This window comes from Taeniopygia guttata, chromosome 29 (assembly GCF_048771995.1).
Source record: "Taeniopygia guttata chromosome 29, bTaeGut7.mat, whole genome shotgun sequence".
Lineage (NCBI taxonomy): Eukaryota > Metazoa > Chordata > Aves > Passeriformes > Estrildidae > Taeniopygia > Taeniopygia guttata.
The window spans coordinates 4,046,410-4,064,391 of NC_133054.1; the positions used below are offsets into that span (position 1 = coordinate 4,046,410).

The 17,982-nt window shown below is 68.8% G+C and overlaps 1 protein-coding gene and 1 long non-coding RNA gene across 5 annotated transcripts; one reads left to right on the forward strand and one right to left on the reverse strand.

The window, feature by feature from the left end:
* The first annotated feature begins 383 nt into the window (after positions 1-383).
* On the forward strand, positions 384-17,826 carry BAZ2A (bromodomain adjacent to zinc finger domain 2A). 4 transcript variants are annotated; one of them, XM_072919658.1, is made up of 29 exons: positions 385-581; positions 3,093-3,230; positions 4,155-4,739; positions 5,054-5,239; positions 5,713-5,898; positions 6,112-6,315; positions 6,399-6,459; positions 7,168-7,276; positions 7,435-7,536; positions 7,617-7,827; positions 7,921-7,982; positions 8,073-8,138; positions 8,251-8,442; positions 8,530-8,784; positions 9,524-9,738; positions 9,842-9,916; positions 10,019-10,178; positions 10,264-10,323; positions 10,403-10,538; positions 10,621-11,219; positions 11,624-11,849; positions 11,928-12,083; positions 12,956-13,119; positions 13,198-13,481; positions 14,674-14,806; positions 14,888-15,034; positions 15,645-15,883; positions 15,960-16,103; positions 17,186-17,826. In XM_072919658.1, the coding sequence occupies exons 2-29, from the start codon at positions 3,095-3,097 to the stop codon at positions 17,352-17,354; spliced, it is 5,262 nt and encodes a 1,753-aa protein (XP_072775759.1). In that variant the 5' UTR covers positions 385-581; positions 3,093-3,094; the 3' UTR covers positions 17,355-17,826. The 4 variants fall into 4 exon arrangements, with proteins under 4 accessions (XP_072775760.1, XP_072775759.1, XP_041567489.2 ...); XM_041711555.2 differs by having other exon boundaries at positions 7,921-8,138; XM_041711554.2 differs by lacking the exon at positions 385-581 and adding an exon at positions 622-725 and having other exon boundaries at positions 7,921-8,138.
* LOC140680834 (uncharacterized) lies at positions 1,170-4,538 on the reverse strand. The gene is made up of 2 exons (XR_012052213.1): positions 4,403-4,538; positions 1,170-1,774 (listed from the first exon to the last, which is right to left on the reverse strand). It is a non-coding gene; the product is annotated as an uncharacterized lncRNA (long non-coding RNA).
* Positions 17,827-17,982: the final 156 nt, after the last annotated feature.

Here is a 17,982-nt window from a genome sequence, read left to right on the forward strand (position 1 = left end):
GAACCGGGGAGCCCCGGTGCCCGGCAGGGCTCGCGGTCCCGCTGCGCCGCCGCTCTCGGGGGGTCGAGCGGGGCTGCGGGGAGCGAGGGGGGAACGGACGAGAGAGCGCGGGGGGGGGAAACGGGGGGGGGGGAACGTTCCCGGGGGGTGCCGGTGCGGGCTGGGGGAGCCCCGGGGGAAACCGGGGGTCCCGGAGCCGGGGGTGGGGGGGCGTCCCCGCGTGGGGATTCCCCCCGCCCTGACCCCGCCGGGGGCGGGGATCCCCCTCCCACGTGGGCGCGCGCCCGCCCCCGGTGACGCCACGGCGGCGCCGCTCCCGGTGACGCCACTGCGGCCGCCGTGACGTGCGGGGGGAGCGGGGAGGGGGGGGGAAGGACGGGACGGGACGGGGGCGGTCCCGGGACCGCCCGGCGGCGCGAGGCGCTTCCGGCCGCGGGTTCGGCTCCGCGGCCCGGCCCGGTACCGGAGCGCATCGGAGCGGAGGGGCCCCGGCCCGGCCCGGTGCGGCGGAGGGGCCGCGCCATGCCGAGCCGCCCCCCGCCCCGCGCCGCCTGAGCCGGGCCCGCGCCGCCGCCTGCCAGGTGCGGGGTCGCGGCGGAGGAGGGGGGCGGGCGGTAACGGGCCGTTAACGGCCCGGCTGAAGGCGGCGAGGGGCTGGGAGGGTCGGTTGCAGCGGTTTGGGCCCGGTGGCGGTGGCGGCACCCCGCTCCGCTTTCCTGACCTCGGTGAGACGCCGTCCTCTCCCCCCGCTTCCCCCTGCGCATCCCGCTTCCATGGCGTGACCCCCCTTCCTCCTCCGTTACCGGCTCCCGGTGACCCCCCCCGCTTCCCTCACTGTGGGCCCGGACCGGGAGCCCGTGCCCTGTCCCCGGAGGCCGGTGCGGTTTCCCCGCAGCCCCGTCCCGGAGCTCGGGGGGAGCCCCCTCCTCTCCGGCACCGCCCGTCCGTATCCCCCTCCCGCACTCTCCGGGACCGGGACCCCCCTGCGGCGGCGGGGGGGGGCGCGGACACCGAGCCCCCCATCCCCGGAGAGAGGGGTGGGGGTGTCCTTGCCGCAGGGACCGGGGGGTCCCCGCCGGGTGCGGCGCTGCGGGGCCGGTCCCGTGTCCCCCCCGTGTGTCCGTCCCCGCAGGAAGTGGCCGGGAAATGGCAGCCGGTTGTTGCGTCTCGTTGTTTTTGAAACGTCCTTTTTAATCAGGTCGCGTCACGCTCCCGGGGCCTCCCGGTGCCTCCCGGTGCCACCGGCCCGTGGGGGCCGCAGAACCGGGGAGGCCGAGCTCTCTGCCCGGGGAATGGCACCGGCTCCGCGGCACCGACAGTTCCCCCCAGCTCAGCTCCCAGGGACAGTCCTGGCCCCGGTGTCCCCGCGGGGATCCCGGGGCCCGGTGGTGCCGCTGCCACCGGGTTTGACCCCCAGGCAAGCGCCGCTGCCACGTTGGCCGTGCCCGGTGTGACCGGAGCTGGGGTCAGCCGCGGGCTCGGTGCCCACCTTGTCACCCACCATCCCCGAGGTCCCTGCAGTGCCACCATCCGAGGCTCCTGCCCCTCGCCCTCCTCACCTTGCCTGGCTCCGGTTTCTCTCCGTGGCCCAGTTTCAGCTCCACACTCGGTGGCTCAGGGCGGGGGGAGCGGGGCCGCAGGAGCCCCGGTGCGGGTGGGAGGTGATGGGTGGCCGTGGGTGGCCGTGGATGGCCGGTGTCCACAATGCACCTGGCGCTGGCTGAGCTCCCAGCGATGCCAAGGGCGGCTCTGGTCTGCTGGGCCTGGGCTGTCCCTGGAGCAAGGGTGACATTCCCACTTTGGTGGCTTCCATTTTCTCCCAGCCCCCTCCCCAGGCTGGCACGTGCCCGACCATCCCAGTGCACCCCAGTCTGCGACCTGCCACCTGCCCGCTTCTGGCACATCCCTCGGCCCCCTGCCCTGACCTCCAGAACCGGCAGCGCCTTCCCGGCCGGCACATCACACGCGGGGTGGGACCGGAAAGGCTTTTCCTTATCCAGCCCCGCTGCCCCGGTGTCCCCACGCCCGGGGGTTCCAGCTGGGTCAGGGCAGAGGCCGCTTCACGGCTCAGCGGAGGCTCAGCGGGTCCATCCCGGCGTGTCCGGGAGCCACGCGCGTGTGGCAGCCGCGTCACCGCCCATACGGGTTTCTCCGGTGGATGAATCACCGGTGGCCCTGGCCAGGCTCGGTGGCCCCTGCGGCCCCTGCCAGGGCACCAGCTGGGGCGGGCGAGGGTGTGATGAAATCCGGGTTTCGACACGGGCTGTGCCACCAGCCGCTGCTGAAGTGCCGAGTGCGGCGGCCTTGGCCCTTCCGGAGAGGTCGGTGCCGCCTGGGCCGGTGGCGGGTTTGGCAAGCGTGGCACAACCAGGAGCTGCCGGCAGTGGCAGCTCTGGGGGTTGTTCCTGTGGGTCCCCACCAGCACTGAGGCTCCCTCCTCATCTGCTGGGCTTGCAGGGCTTCAGTCCTGGGGCTGGGCCCACTGGGATCCCTCCTTGTGGCCTCGGGTTTGAGGGAGCGTTTGGGGTTCCTGGGGGATGAGGGTCACCAGGCTCCTGCCCGAGCCAGTGCTGGGGCTTCAGCTCCTGCTTGCTCCCTGCATGGCCTGGCCTCAAACCCTGGAGGTGCTCCTGGGGGACAGGGTGTGGGGGAGATGGCAGGGACACTGTCTGTCACCACAGGGTCATTCCTGTGCCGGGAGCCCTGGGTTATGCTGGCTCCCCGTGGGGTCACAGAGCTGCTTTGGGGGGTCTGTATGGTCCTTGGCTGGGAGCCCAGGAGCAGCCACGGGCTGGTGGCACACAGTGATCACAACCTTGGCCGTGGCCGTCCCTGGGGACGCCGGTGACAGGCTGTGCTCAAGCAGGTGGCAGCTCATCCACCTGGGGTGCCTGGGCCTGGGCCAAAGCACAGCGCAGGTGGCATCTCAGTCCTGCGGGGCTTCACTGTCACTCCTCACCCTCCCCAGCCCTCGAGCCCCGGGCTGGGGACTGCAGGGAGAAGGAACAGAGGGTCAGTGGTGGGTGGGTACCACACTGGCAGCCCCAGTCCACACCAGTGACTGACCCCAGTGCATCTTCTCCCCCGTGCAGAAATGGAAACAAACAACCATTTTAACTTCACTGGCCTTTCCTCTGCACCTGCTGCCTCAGGACCGAAACCCACGCCTGTCTCAGGGGACTCCCCCTTCGCCCACAGCTCCCCACTCAGCTTCCCCCCGCAAGGGAAAAGTGAGTGACCCCACGGGGACAGGGACGGAGGGGCTGCAGGGATGGGGTGGCCGTGGGGCCAGGGGGGACACAGGGATGGGGTGGCCATGGGGCCAGGGGGGACACAGGGATGAGAGGGCTGCAGGGACAGAGGGGACACAGGGATGGGGTGGCCGTGGGGCCAGAGGGGACACAGGGATGGGAGGGCTGCAGAGACAGAGGGATGGGGTGGCTGTGGGGCCAGGGGGAACACAGGGATGGGAAGGTTGCAGGGATGGGGTGGCCGTGGGGCCAGGGGGGACACAGGGATGGGAGGGTTGCAGGGACAGAGGGGACACAGGGATGGGAAGGCTGCAGGGACAGAGGGGACACAGGGATGGGAGGGTTGCAGGGACAGAGGGGACACAGGGATGGGAGGGTTGCAGGGACAGAGGGGACAGAGGGATGGGGTGGCCGTGGGGCCAGGGGGGACACAGGGATGGGAGGGTTGCAGGGACAGAGGGGACACAGGGATGGGAAGGCTGCAGGGACAGAGGGGACACAGGGATGGAGGGGCCGTGGCCAGCAGCAGCTCCAGCGCTGGGGCCAGGGCTGGGGTCTGTGCATCCCTGCCGCCGCCTTGGCCTAGAAAAGCGGCGGTGCCGCGCCGGCACAGGGGCCGTGCGTGGATTTGGCCGGTCAGCTGATCCGGCACAGCCCTGCCAAGGCTCGGCTAATCCCCGGCGTCCTGCGGCGCTCGGCCCGGTGCCGCCAGAGCCTGTGGCAGAGCCGGTTTGGCAAACGGGGACCGTGCGACTCCCCCCTCTCCCCCTGCTTCTCTCCAGGCATGGGGGGCTGGGGGACACGAGCAGGGCTTTGGAAGCCCAGCCTGGTCATTGATCCATCCTCAAACCCGCTGGAGAGACCCCGCGGCGCTGAGCTCGCCGTCCCTCTGCTCCCTCGCAGGTCTGAACGGGGGCATGAATGTCAATGGCTTCTCTACTGTATCACACCCCGGTACTTCAGGGACCTTCTCGCCCGGCTCCGCGCCCGCCGGGGCTCAGCCCCTCCGCGCCTACGACTGCCTGTGGGACTACGCGCCCTACGCGCCCGCCGCCGGCCTCAAGGACGGGGGCCCGCCCGCCCTCGGACAGTTCCCCCTCAACGGCGTGGCCGGGGGGTCCCGGCCGGCCTCACCGGGGCACGGCACCAACCTGCGGGCGGCCGGGCAGGAGTTCTGGGGCAACGGCACCGCCGGGCCCATGGGGCTGAGCTTCGACTCGCAGGAGCTCTACGACTCCTTCCACGACCAGAGCTTCGAGCTGATGCAGAACGGGCCCGACGGCTTCTACGCGGCGGGGCAGTCCTCGCCCATACTGAGCTCGGACGCGCAGCCCTTCCCACTGGCTCCGGACGAGCCGGACCCCGGCCAGGCGGATGCTGACAGCGCAGCCAAAGAGATGCCCACCACCACCAGCACCACCAGCACCACCATCACGGAGAACGGGGGTGGGCTGGTGGGCAGCCAGGAGCTGGAGGAGGCACAGCCAGGTAGGAGCCCGGGAGGGGAGGCAGAGCTCTGGGGCGCTGGCATGTTGGGTGCTGGATCCTGGTCGAGTTGGGCATCGCGTTCCTTGGGGAATCCCAGCTGCTCTGACCCGCCTGCCCAGTGTCCTGGACGGGGTTTGGTCAGTCACAGCTTGGAGCAGGCGTTGGGATCTCATAAAACCAGGGAACCCGGGGTGTCACCACCCGGTGCCATGGAGGGCTGGGTGTCCCAGCACGGGGAACGGCAGTGGGGATCATCCCCCGGCTCTGTCACCGGCACATCTCAGGGTCTGTTTTCGGTCGCTTGTTCCCTTCAGACCTGAAGATGTGCAGCTATAACGGGGCTGCAGCCGCTGGCACGGGCTCGCTGGGGCCGGAGGGGCCCGTCCTGGCACCCAGGGCCAGCGGGTGCCTGGGGGACGCGTCACCCATCGCCCCGCGCCTGGAGGACACCCACATCCTCAGCGAGGACCCCCTGGAGCCCTTCGAGTCGCTGGCCAGAGGTACGGGGGTGTCGGGTGGATTGGTGCCGGGGCAGGGCGGGGGGCACAGCCGGTGCCCGGGAAGCAGCGCCCGCCGTTGTCGGTCCCGCGGGGAGATGCGGCGGTGGGGGCGGCGGTGCCCCGGTGTCCCGAGGCAGGGGCGGGCCCGCGTCCCCGCCGCGCTGCCGGCCTTCCCTGCCTTCCTTCCCGTCCTTCCCGTCCTTCCCAGCTCCGTGACGAGGCGGTTCCTCAGCGCCTGAACTTCCGCGCTGCTGAGCATCGCCACGGCCATTTTGGGCTCCGGCGCTTCCCAGAGGAGGAGGCGGAGCTGGGGGGAGCGTGGGGGGCAGCCCAAACCCCTTTTAACCCCTCTGCTGCCGGAGCTTTCCGGCCACTCCATACACACACACACACGCACACACACCCCGCTGTTCCCCGGGAGCGGAGATGTGGCTCCGTGCGCCCCCAGCCCCGGTGCTCACCCCCCTCCCCAGACCCCGGCACCGGCGACCTGTACGCGATGGACGACTCACGGCTGGTGAGCGACAAGTCCTCCTTGGAGGAGCCCCCCGAGCTGGCCGCCAGCCCCCCACTCCACGCCGGCCCCTTCAGCCTGCTGCCCGCCAGCCCCTCGCCCGCCCCGCTGCTCGATGGCCGCGGCTCGCCGCCCGCCCTGCCCGGTACGTGCGGCCCCGGGATGTGTCCCCACACCGGGGCAGGGGGCGGTCACCCCACCGGGCTCGCTGCCCACGAGGGATGCTGGCGCTGGTGGAGCGCGGGAGCCCCGCGGGGGTCTCGGTGGCACCGGCGCGGCCCCGGGCGGCGCGGGGAGGGGACGCGCGGCCCCGGTGGCGGTGACGTGTCCGGTGACGTCCCTGACCTTGGCTCCTCAGGCGACAACGCCGAGCAGAAGAGCGGCGACCACGCGGGGCTGCGGGAGCCGCGCTCCCCGGAGTCTCCGGCCCCGTCTGCGGAGGAGGAGGAGGAGGAGGAGGAGGAGGAGGAGGAGGAGGCTGCCGACAGCTGCCCGGAGACTTCGGCCGCGGCAGGAGAAGGGGAGAGCGAGGAGCCCGCCCTGCTGAGTGCCTCGGGGGCAGGTGTGGCGGCGACCTCCCCCCCCGGCCCCGTGCCCACCCCTCGGTGCCCCCAGCCCATCGTCCCGTCTGTCCCCTCCCCGCAGGTGATGTCCCTCGCCGGCGCATCGCCACGCAGGACGAGGTGCGCTTCCCGCTGCAGCACGGGTACGTGGGATGTCCTGTTCCCGGCCCCCTCCCACCGTCCCCTCCCCATCCTGCCTCAAAAACTACCGTCCCCTTCCCCCCATCCTGCTCCTGAAACTCTCCCCGTCCTGTCCCCATCCCCATCCCCATCTCCATCCCTTTCCCATCCTGCTCCTCTCTCCACCCCATCCCCAACCCCTCCCTTGCTCCGTCCCGGCACTATTCCCTCCTCATCTTGTCCCTGGTGCCGTCCCCTCGGGCGGTCCTGCCCCACGGCCCCGTGTCCCCTCCCCACCCCTCCCCACGGCCCCGTGTCCCCTTCCCACCCCGCCCCACGGCCCCGTGTCCCCTTCCCACCCCACGGCCCCGTGTCCCCTCCCCATCCCACCCCGCAGCCTCGTGTCTCCCCCCCACCCCGCCCCACGGCCCCGTGTCCCCTCCCCACTCCTCCCCACAGCCCCGTGTCCCCTCCCCACCCCTCCCCACAGCCCCATGTCCCCTCCCCACCCCTCCCCACGGCCCCGTGTTCCCACCCCACCCCACAGCCTCGTGTCTCCCCCCCACCCCACCCTGCCCCACAGCCCCATGTCCCCTCCCCACCCCACCCCACGGCCCCGTGTCCCCTCCCCATCCCTCCCCACGGCCCCGTGTTCCCTCCCCACCCCACCCCACGGCCCCGTGTCCCCCCCCACCCCGCCCCACGGCCCCGGCTGACGCTGCCGTGCCCAGGTGGAGGCGGGAGGTTCGGATCAAGAAGGGGAACCATCGCTGGCAGGGCGAGACCTGGTACTACGGCCCCTGCGGGAAGAGGATGAAGCAGTTCCCGGAGGTGATCAAGGTACCGCCCCTGGGGACAGGGCTGACCTGAATTGTGTGAGGGGGGCCGTTCTAGTCCTCCGCAGCCCCCCCAAAGCCCAGCACTGCAGCTGATGGAGGCTGTGGCGAACCCAGAGCGCTGAGCTTCCTCACAGCCTTCCTCCTCCTCCCTGTCGCCAGTACCTGAGCAGGAACATGGTGCAGGATGTCCGGCGAGAGCACTTCAGCTTCAGCCCCCGCATGCCCGTGGGAGACTTCTACGAGGAGCGGGACACGCCGGAGGTGGGTCTGGGGGCGGCTGAGCCCCCCTGTGCCCCCCAGCCCCTCGCTGTGCCCGGGGTGACCCCGGCTGTGCCCCACAGGGCGCGCAGTGGGTGAAGCTGAGCCCCGAGGAGATCCCCGGGCGCATCCAGGCCATCACGGGCAAGCGCGGCCGGCCCCGCAACGCCGAGAAGGCCAAGCCCAAGGAGCCCCCGGCCACCAAACGGGGCCGGGGCCGCCCGCCCAAGGTCAGGATGGTGGATTTGCTGAGCAAGACGGACGCACGGCTGCTGAAGAGGCTGGAAGCACAAGGTACCCCCTTCCCAGCCCTGGTGTGGAGCCCCTCACAGCCTGGCCCCGGTGGGGTCCCGGTGCCCACTTCATGTCCGCTCTGTGCCCCCCCAGAGGTGCTCAGCGAGGAGGACAAGCTGAAAATGAGCAAGATCAAGAAGAAGATGAGGCGGAAGGTGCGGGCGTGGGGCTCGGGGGCTGCTCAGGTTTGGGTGGGGGTTTCCCTGGTGCAGGGGGTCCCTGAGCGGGTCTTGTTCTCCCCTCAGGCCAAGAACAAGCAGAAGCAGGAGGCCAAAGCCCCGAGGGCCAAGGAGGCCAAGAAGAAATCCAAGGTGAGTCCGTGGGCACGAGTAGGCCGGGGAGGGGGAGGAGATGAAAAATGAAAAATGGATTTTCCCCCCCCTTATATTTTTTTGCTCCCCACACATCCGGGCTCTGACTCAGGCCAAGGAGAAGAAGGGGAAGCCAGAGAAGGGCAAGGACAAGGCCCGGCCCAAGGAGAAGAAGGGCAAGGGGCCTCGGAAGGCGGACAAGGGGCTGCTGGCCCAGCGGCGCCTGGAGGAGCGGCAGCGGCAGCAGCTCATCCTGGAGGAGATGAAGAAGCCCACGGAGGACATGTGCCTGGGGGACCACCAGGTGGGCTGTGCCCAGGGGCTCAGAAAGGTCACCCTGGGGAGCCTCCAGCTGGCCCTGACACCCCCGTTTCTTCTCCCTGATCCACAGCCCCTTCCAGCCTTCTCCCGCATCCCGGGGCTCGTCCTGCCCAGCCGCGCCTTCTCCGACTGCCTGACGGTGGTGGAGTTCCTGCAGAGCTACGGGAAGGTGCTGGGGCTGGAGCCGGCGCGGGACGTGCCCACGCTGGGCGCGCTGCAGGAGGGGCTGCTGGGGGTGGCCCCCGGCGCGGGGCAGCTGCAGGACCTGCTGGTGAGGCTGCTGCAGGCAGCGCTCTGTGACCCCGGGCTGCCACCCTACTGCCAGGTGAGACCCCTTCCCCGCCAGGTGAGACCCCCTTCCCCACCAGGTGAGACCCCCTTCCCCACCAGGTGAGACCCCTTCCCCGCCAGGTGAGACCCCCTTCCCCACCAGGTGATAGCTCCCTGTTACGTGAGACCCCTGCCCCCACCTGGTCAGACAATTCCTTCCCTTCCCTTTCATCCCTTTATCCCCTTCCCCTATTTTTTTCCCCTTCTCCTTTCCTTTCTCCTTCTTCTTTCCCCTTCCCTTTTCAATTTTTCCCATCCCTTTTCTTCCCTCCTCTTTGTTTCCCCCACTTTGCTTTTCTTTCCTTCTCTTACCTTTTCCTCTTTTCTTTTTTCAATCCTTTTGCCTCCTTCAACTTTCTTTTCCCCTTCTCTTTTTTGTCTCATTTTCCCTTTCCTTTCGCCCCTTGTTCTTTTTTTACATTCCCTTTTCTTCCCACCACCTTTTTTTTTTTTTACCGCTGCTTTCAGTTTCTTTCCCTCCCCTTTTGCTTTCTCTTTCTTTCTCCATTTTTCCCCTCCCATCTGGGGCTGTCAATGCCTGTAAAACTCGGGACAGGGAATCCTAAATTTGGGGTGTGCCGCGTTCCCTGCTCTCCTCCCCTGTGGCCAGCCCCCTCCTCACCCCCAGCATCTTTTGGGGTGTCCCCCCATCTGTCCTTGTGGCGGGAGCAAACAAACCCCGACGTGGGGGGCAAGGAGGGGACTCCCCAAACCTCTCCCTCTGCTCTGCGCAGTCGCTGAAGATCCTGGGGGAGAAGGTGTCGGAGATCAGCCTGAACCGGGACACGGTGTCCGAGGTGCTGCGCTGCTTCCTGACGGCGCACGGGGCGGGCGCGGAGCTGTGCGAGGGGCTGCGCACCAAACCCTTCCAGGCGCTGCCCCCGGAGCGCAAAGCCGCCATCCTCGTCTTCCTCATCAACGAGCTCAACAGCAGCGCCCTCATCGTCAGGTGGGGCGGGCTGGGGGCACCGAAACCCTCTGGTTCTGGCTGCTGGAGCGGTGCTGCGCTCGTGCAGCCGCTCACTGCAGCCACCTCTCCCCCTGTTGTGCAGCGAGATCGACAGGACCCTGGAGAACATGTCCAGCTACAGGAAGAACAAGTGGATCATCGAGGGCCGGCTGCGCAGGTCGGTGCCTCAGCACCTTCCCCTCCGGGTGACCAGGTGCCTCAGGGGGCACGGGGTGGGCAGGGGGACAGGCACCCAGCGCCTTGGACTGTGTCCCGGCAGGCTGAAGGTCGCCCTGGCCAAGAAGACGGGCCGGCCCGAGTCGGAGATCACGGGGCTGGAGGACGGCCGGCGCCGGCGCAGCTCCCGCCTGACCGAGGACGTGGGGCTGGAGATGGAGGAGGAGGAGACCCGAGGGCGGAGGTCCCGCCGGGAGGAGGAGGTGGGGTGCTCCAGCTCTGTTGGGGGGCAGAGGTGGGGGTGCCACCTCGGGGATCCCTTCCCCGACTGATCCATCCCATCCCCAGGTCGACACGTCTGCATCCAGCGTCCCGGAGCTGGAGCGGCAGATCGAGAAGCTGGCCAAGGTGAGCGGGCGCTGGAGGGCTGGAGGTGAGCCCTGCTGGGGGGCTGCAGCCCCCTCACCGCCCCCCACTCTCCCCACAGAGGCAGATGTTCTTCCGCAAGAAGCTGCTGCACTCCTCGCAGACGCTGCGCGCGGCCTCCCTGGGCCAGGACCGCTTTCGGCGCCGCTACTGGGTCCTGCCCCACCTGGGCGGCATCTTCGTGGAGGGCGCGGAGGGTGAGCGGGCGCGGGGCTTGGTGGGGCTGTCACAGCGGGGAGAGGACCCCACATCTCACCCCCGCTCCTCCTCCCGTCGCAGCGGCCGAGCCTGTGGCCCAGGAGCCCCCGGAGGAGAAGGTGTCCCCGCTCGTGTCCCCGGTGAAGGAGGAGCCGGCCGCCGTGCCCGTGGCCAGCCGGACCAGCTGCCCGGCCTCGGCCTCGGCCTCGCACGCCCGCGGGCGGCCAAGGAAGAGCAAAGAGGAGCTGGCGCAGCACTGCGAGCCCTGCCCCGTCCCCGTCCCGCTCAACGGGGTCCTGGAGGAGCCAGAGCCCCTGGGGCAGAGCCAGCACGACCTCAGCCAGTCGGCCTTCCTGTCCTGGCTGAGCCAGACCCAGTCGTCCCTGCTCAAGGACTCGGTCCTCACCCCGGCCAGCAGCCCCGGCAAAGCGGACACGGGGCTCCCGCCCCCCGAGGCCCCCTCGGACCCCATGGAGGAGGAAGAGGAGGAGGAGGAGGAGGAGGAGAGAGCCCCGGAGGCCGTGGCAAAGCGAGGGCCCTGGTTCAACCTGCTGCCCCGCACGCCTTGTGATGACCGAGCCCCCCTCGCTACCTCCTCGGCCGAGCCCTCGCCGCGAGCCCCTGCAGCCCCCCGCAGCAGCCAGAGCCGTGGGGAGCCCCCCAAGGGCTCGGCACGGCAGGTATGGGGTGGGGGGGCTGCGCCCAGCACTTGCACCCCGACCTGAGGGGTTGTGTGGGGAGGGGATTCTCCCTGGGCAGCGGCAGGGAGGGGGGTGGGACCCTCTGTCTGACCTGGGGTGGTGGCACGGGGGGCTCAGTCCTGCTGCCCTTGACAGGCTGGTGAGAAGGGAAACAGCTCCAGGGGTGGGGAGGCTGCAGGACTTGGGGCTGTGGGGTTGAGGGGCTGAAGAATTGGGGGTTGTAGGGTTGGGGGGCCGCGGGATTGCGGGGCCGCAGGACTGGGGCAGGGTGCAGAATTCAGGGGCTGAGGATCCAGCTGTGATAATCCTTGTGGGTCCCCTCCAAGGCAGAATATTTTATAATTTCCTCTCTGTTTTCTCTGACGTTCCCCCCGTCCCTCCAGCTGAATGGCCTCCCCGCAGACGACCCCACGGCTCCCCTGCTCGCCTCCACGCCGGTGCACGCCGGCCCCAGGGCCCACGGCGCCTGCCCCCGCAGCCAGGGCAGCCTGGAAAAGCTCCAGGACGTGCCGGGACAACCCAAACGCCGCGGGAGACCCCCCACCAAATTCTTCAAGCAGATGGAGCAGAAATACCTGACGCAGCTGACGGAGCAGCCGGTGCCCACCGGTGAGCGCCGGGAGCCCCCGGGACCCCCGCGGCGGCGGTGCCGGTGCCCTGGCACGGTGCTGAGCTGTGGCCTTGCAGAGATGCAGAGAGGGTGGTGGTGTCTGCGGGACCCCGAGGAGCTGGAGGCCGTGGCGCGGGCGCTGCACCCGCGCGGCATCCGCGAGAAGGCCCTGCACAAGCACCTCACCAAGCACAAGGAGTTCCTGCGCGAGGTTTGCCTCCGGAACACCACCGGTGAGTCTGCCCGGCCCCCCAAAACCCACCCCTGCCCCCAGACCCGCTGCCCAACGGGGATGGGGGGTCCTGCTTGTCCTTCTGGGAGCCCCCAGATCTCATCTGCTGCCCCAATCCCTAAGGCAAGGAAGGGGTTGCTCCCCGTTCCCTCCCTGAGCCCACCCTTCGCCCCACGCAGACCTCACCTTCCACCCCTGCCCTGGGGCAGGGGGCTGCTCCTGTTCCCCCCCGAGCCCATCCTCGTTCTCTACGTTGGGAGCTGCTGCTCATGTGCCTCCCCCGAGCCCACCCTCTGCCCCCCAGACCCCACATTCCCCCCGCACCACCAGGGTGGGGGGTGAGGCTGCTGCCTGTCCCCCTGTGAGCCTCTCCTGTGCTCCTCCAGACCCTCAACTTCTCTGTGCACCTCCAGCTTAGGGAGCTGCTCCCCATCCCCTCTCCAGACCCCATCTTCCTCCTCTGTCCTGAGATGGGGCTCTGCTGCCTGTCCCCCATCCCTGTCCCCCATTTTCTCCTCTTCAAGCCCTGTTGTGTCCCAGGATGGGGCTCTGCTGCCTGTCCCCCATCCCTGTCCCCCATTTTCTCCTCTTCAAGCCCTGTTGTGTCCCAGGATGGGGCTCTGCTGCCTGTCCCCCATCCCTGTCCCCCATTTTCTCCTCTTCAAGCCCTGTTGTGTCCCAGGATGGGGCTCTGCTGCCTGTCCCCCATCCCTGACCCCCTTTTCTCCTCTCAGACCCCATGATATCCCAGGCCAGGGCTCTGCTGCCTGTCCCCCATCCCTGACCCCCTTTTCTCCTCTCAGACCCCATGATATCCCAGGCCAGGGCTCTGCTGCCTGTCCCCCATCCCTGACCCCCTTTTCTCCTCTCCAGACCCCATCTTCCACCCGCGCCCGGACTCGGCGGCTGCCGCGGTGTCCCGGGAAGCTCTGGCGCAGTGGTCGGTGCCGGACAGAGCCTACGAGACCGACCTGGGCGTCCTGCAGTGGGTGGAGGAGCTGGAGCAGCGCGTGCTCATGGCCGACCTGCAGATCCGGGTGGGTGCCGGGGCAGGGCGGTGCCGGTGTCGGGGTGACCGGGTGAGTGACCGAGTGACGCCGCCGTTCTCTGCGCAGGGCTGGACGTGCCCCAGCCCGGACTCGACGCGGGCTGACCTGAGGTACTGCGAGCACAAGGTGGAGCCTCTGGAGGACATCACGGTGCGCAGCCGGCGGGACGGGCTGCCGCCGCGCCGCGAGCTCACCAACCCGCTGGACCTGGCCGTGCTGCGGCTGGCGGCGCTGGAGCAGAACCTGGAGCGCCGCTACCTGAAGGAGCCGCTGTGGCCGCTGCACGAGGTGGTGCTGGAGAAAGCGGTGCTGAGCGGCCCCGAGGAGCTGAGCCTGGGCCCCACCGAGATGTGAGCGCCCCACGCACCCACCCCGAGCCCTGCCCTGCCTTAGGGAGGGAATGTGGGGCCAGCAGGGTCTGTCCTGGTGTGGGATTCCTTCCTGGGGATGAAGGGCCTGTGTGTGTCACCGGTGTTCTTCCTGGGATAGGGGTCCTTCCCAGCAATGTGGGACACCCTCGGCGGTCCTGGGGTCTGTGTTGGAGATGGGAGTGTTTTCTGGGGGTCCCCTTGGGGATGAGAGTCTCTTCTGGGGATCAGGACCCTTCTTGGGAATGTGGGGCAGCAGCAGGGTTTGTCCTGGTAGTGGGGGTCCCTCAGAGGCCATCGTGGTCCTTCCTGGGGATGAAAGACTTTCCTGGGAATGAGGAACCCTCCCAGGGATGTGGGGGTCCCTCAGAGACTATTGGGGTCTCACTTGGGGATGGGGGTCTCACTTGGGGATGGGGGTCTCCCCTGGGGATGGGGAATCTCTCCTGGGGATGGGGGTCTCCCCTGGGGATGGGAGTCTCATTTGGGGATGGAGGTCTCACTGGGGGATGGGAAATCTCCCCTGGGGATGGGGAATCTCCCCTGGGGATGGGGGTCTCACTTGGGGATGAGGGTCTCCCCTGGGGATGGGGAATCTCCCCTGGGGATGGGGGTCTCCCCTGGGGATGGGGGTCTCTCCTGGGGATGGGGGTCTCACTTGGGGATGGGGAAATCTCCCCTGGGGATGGGGGTCTCATTTGGGGATGGGGGTCTCCCCTGGGGATGGGGGTCTCCCCTGGGGATGGGGGTCTCTCCTGGGGATGGGGGTCTCACTTGGGGATGGGGGTCTCCCCTGGGGATGGGGGTCTCCCCTGGGGATGGGGGTCTCAACTGGGGATGGGGAATCTCCCCTGGGGATGGGGAATCTCCCCTGGGGATGGGGAATCTCTCCTGGGGATGGGGGTCTCCCCTGGGGATGAGGGTCTTTCCAAGGGATGGGGGTCTCCCCTGGGGACGGGGGTCTCCCCTGGGGATGAGGGTCTTTCCAAGGGATGGGGGTCTCCCCTGGGGATGGGGGTCTCATGAGGGTCATCGGGGTCCTGCTCGGGGCTGAGCAGGGCCCAAGACTCCTCCTTTTGGGATCCCTTCTGGGATCACCCAGGTGGGCTGTGGGGGGTTCCCACGGGCGGGGGCAGGACCCCCGTGCCGGGCTGAGCCCCCCGTGTGCCCGCAGCGCCTACGAGATCACGCCGCGGGTGCGGACGTGGCGGCAGACGCTGGAGCGCTGCCGCAGCGCGGCCCAGGTGTCCCTGTGCCTCTTCCAGCTGGAGAAATCCATCGCCTGGGAGAAATCCGTCAACAGGGTGGTGAGAGCCCGCGCCGGGGGGGCACCCAGGGGTGGTCCAGGGGGTGCCAAGGCAGCTCTGAGCCCCCCGTGTGCCCCCCAGACCTGCCTGGTTTGCCGGCGAGGGGACGACGACGAGCACCTGCTGCTGTGCGACGGCTGCGACCGCGGCTGCCACCTCTACTGCCACCGGCCCCGCATGAGCCAGGTGCCCGAGGGCGACTGGTTCTGCTCCGTCTGCGTGGCCCGGGTAGGTTGGGGCGAGCCAGGAGGGATCCCACACCCTGCTGGGCCCCCCTCGCTCCAGGAGAGGTCCTGGAAGAAATTAGGGTTCCCAAGAGGGACCCTGATGGCCCCCACGGGACCCCCAACCCCGAGGGAGAGCCCCATTCTTGGAGGAGACCCCCGTGGTCTCTGAGGGACCCCCATGCCCCTGGAAGGGGGGGTCCCCTTTCCCAGAAAGGACTCTCATCTCCAGGGGGGACCCTCGTATCTGTGGGGGAGCCCCCCGTATCAGGGGGAGGGTCCCCCATCCCAGGAGGAACACTGGTGACCCCAGAGGGACTGGCACCCCTCTGGGGTGAGGACTTGGTCCCCAGGAGAGACCCTGGTGGTGTCTGAGAGACCCCCACCCCTAGAGGAGCCCCCCACCCCTAGGAGAGACCCCGGTGTCCCCTCCATTGCTGTGAGGGCTCCTGACCTCCAGAAGAATCTCTCATCCCCCAGAGACCCCGATGGCCTCTGAGGGACCTGACACCCCTGGGAAGGACCCCCGGGGCCACCTCGGGGCTCGGGCAGTGGGGACACGAGCAGAGGCTCTGGGGGGACAGAGGGTGACCCCCTTTTCCCCCCTGGCGCAGGCAGGGCAGTACCGGGACCCCGTCTCCCCGCGGCGAGGCAAGAAGCGGAAACGGGGCCGGGGGCTCGGGGGGCTCGGGGGCAGCCCCGGCCAGGAGGAGCCGAGCCCGCGGCGCCGCCCGGCCCCGCGCCGCCGGGAGGGGCTGCCCGGCTCCCCCCGGTGCCCCGGGGAGGCTCTGGCCGCCCCCCGGCGCAGGAGCTCTGCCCCACGGGGCCAGCCCAGCGACCTGACCTTCTGCGAGTGAGTGGGGCCGGGGCCGTGGGGAGGGGGCTGCGCGGGGAGGGGGCTCCCCCTGAGCCTCCCTCTGCCCTGGCAGGATCATCCTGATGGAGATGGAGTCGCACGAGGAGGCCTGGCCCTTCCTGGAGCCCGTCAACCCCCGCCTGGTGCCCGGCTACCGCAGGGTCATCAAGAACCCCATGGACTTCGCCACCATGCGCGCCAGGCTGCTGCGGGGCGGGTGAGCGGGGCCGGGGTCCCTCGTGGGGCTGGGGGCTCCTCAGGGGGGTGGGGGCTCCTCCAGCGCTGCCAGGGTCCTTCGCAGGGCTTGGGTGTCCCTCAAAGGGATGGCCTTTGTGGGTTTGGGGGTCCATCAGAGCTGCCAGGGTCCCTCACAGGGGTTGGGTGTCCCTCAAAGGGATGACCTTTGTGGGTTTGGGGGTCCATCAGAGCTGGCAGGGTCATTCTCAGGGGTTGGGTGTCCCTCTCAGGCCACTGGTGTCACTCAGAGGGATGACCTTTGTGGGTTTGGGGGTCCATCGGGGCTGCCAGGGTCCCTCACAGGGGTTGGGTGTCCCTCCCAGGGATAACTTGTGGGTTTAGGGGTCTATCCAGGGCTGCCAGGGTCGTTCTCAGGGGTTGGGTGTCCCTCAGAGGGATGTCCTTTGTGAGTTTGGGGGTCCATCAGAGCTGGCAGGGTCATTCTCAGAGGTTGGGTGTCCCTCTCAGGCCACTGGTGTCCCTCAGAGGGATGACCTTTGTGAGTTTGGGGGTCCATCGGGGCTGTCAGGATCCTTCTCAGGGGTTGGGTGTCCCTCTGAGGGATTACCTTTGTGAGTTTGGGGGTCCATCGGGGCTGGCAGGATCCTTCTCAGAGGTTGGGTGTCCCTCTCAGGTCACTGGTGTCCCTCAGAGGGATGGCCTTTGTGTTTCTGGGGGTCCCTCCTGAGCGTGAGGGTCCCTCACAGGCCCTTGGGGTTGGGGCTGCCCGGGATCCCTCCCAGGTTTGGGGTCTCTGGGAGATCAGCTCCCTTCCCCACCATGAGGGTCTTGTGGGACCACCAGGGTTTGCTCCCGGGGATGGGGGCCCATCCTGACCACGGAGGTTCCTCTTGGGAATGGGGGTCTCTCCGGGGCTGTTGGGGTCTCCCCTGGGCTTTGGGGGGTCTTTGCTGGGACCCCATCCCCTCCTGGGAATGGGGTGGATGGGCTCTGCTGGGGATTTGGGGATCAGTTCCCCTCCCAGGTCTCCCTCATGGGGACGGGGTTGGGGGGTCCCGTGGGGGTCCCGGCCGCCCCCCACCCACCCCGTGCGTCCCTCAGGTACTCGAGCTCGGCCGAGTTCGCCGCCGACGCCCTTTTGGTGTTCGACAACTGCCAGACCTTCAACGAGGACGACTCGGCCGTGGGCCGCGCCGGCCACGCCATGCGCCGGTTCTTCCAGAGCCGGTGGGAGGAATTTTATCAGGGAAAACGCGCCCCCAACCCCTGAGTGGGGGGCTCGGGGGTCTCCCCGCGCCCCCAACCCGTGAGTGGGGGGCTTGGGGGTCTCCCCGCGCCCCCAACCCCTGAGTGGGGGGCTTGGGGGTCTCCCCGCGCCCCCAACCCGTGAGTGGGGGGCTTGGGGGTCTCCCCGCGCCCCCACGAACTGCCTCCTCCTCTGGAGCTGCTCTCGCTGCCTGCTGATCCCACATTTGGGGAGGGTCTTGCTCCCCCCACCCCACCCAACCCCACAAAAGCTCCGGCAGCGTGAACGGGCCCCCCCAAAACCCTCCCCACAATGCGGCCCCTTCCCGCTGCCCGGACCGACCCCCCACCTCCCCAAAATCCCGCCAGGTTCCGCCCCCCACCACCACCACCACCCCGTCCCCCCTTTTTTTCCAGCACCACAAACTCACAGATTTGTGTAAGCCAAAAAAAAAAAAAAAAAAAGGAAAAAAACACAAAAAAAAAAAAAAGAAAAAGAGGTGGGTTTTTTTTTTTTCCTTGCTTTCTTTCAAATTTCATTTTCGAATTAAGAGCAGAAACAGGCCCCACCGCACCACCACACCTTGTCCCCCACCCACCCCCCCCAGAAAAGGGGGAGAACCCCCTCCCCACTTGGGAATATTTAACGATAG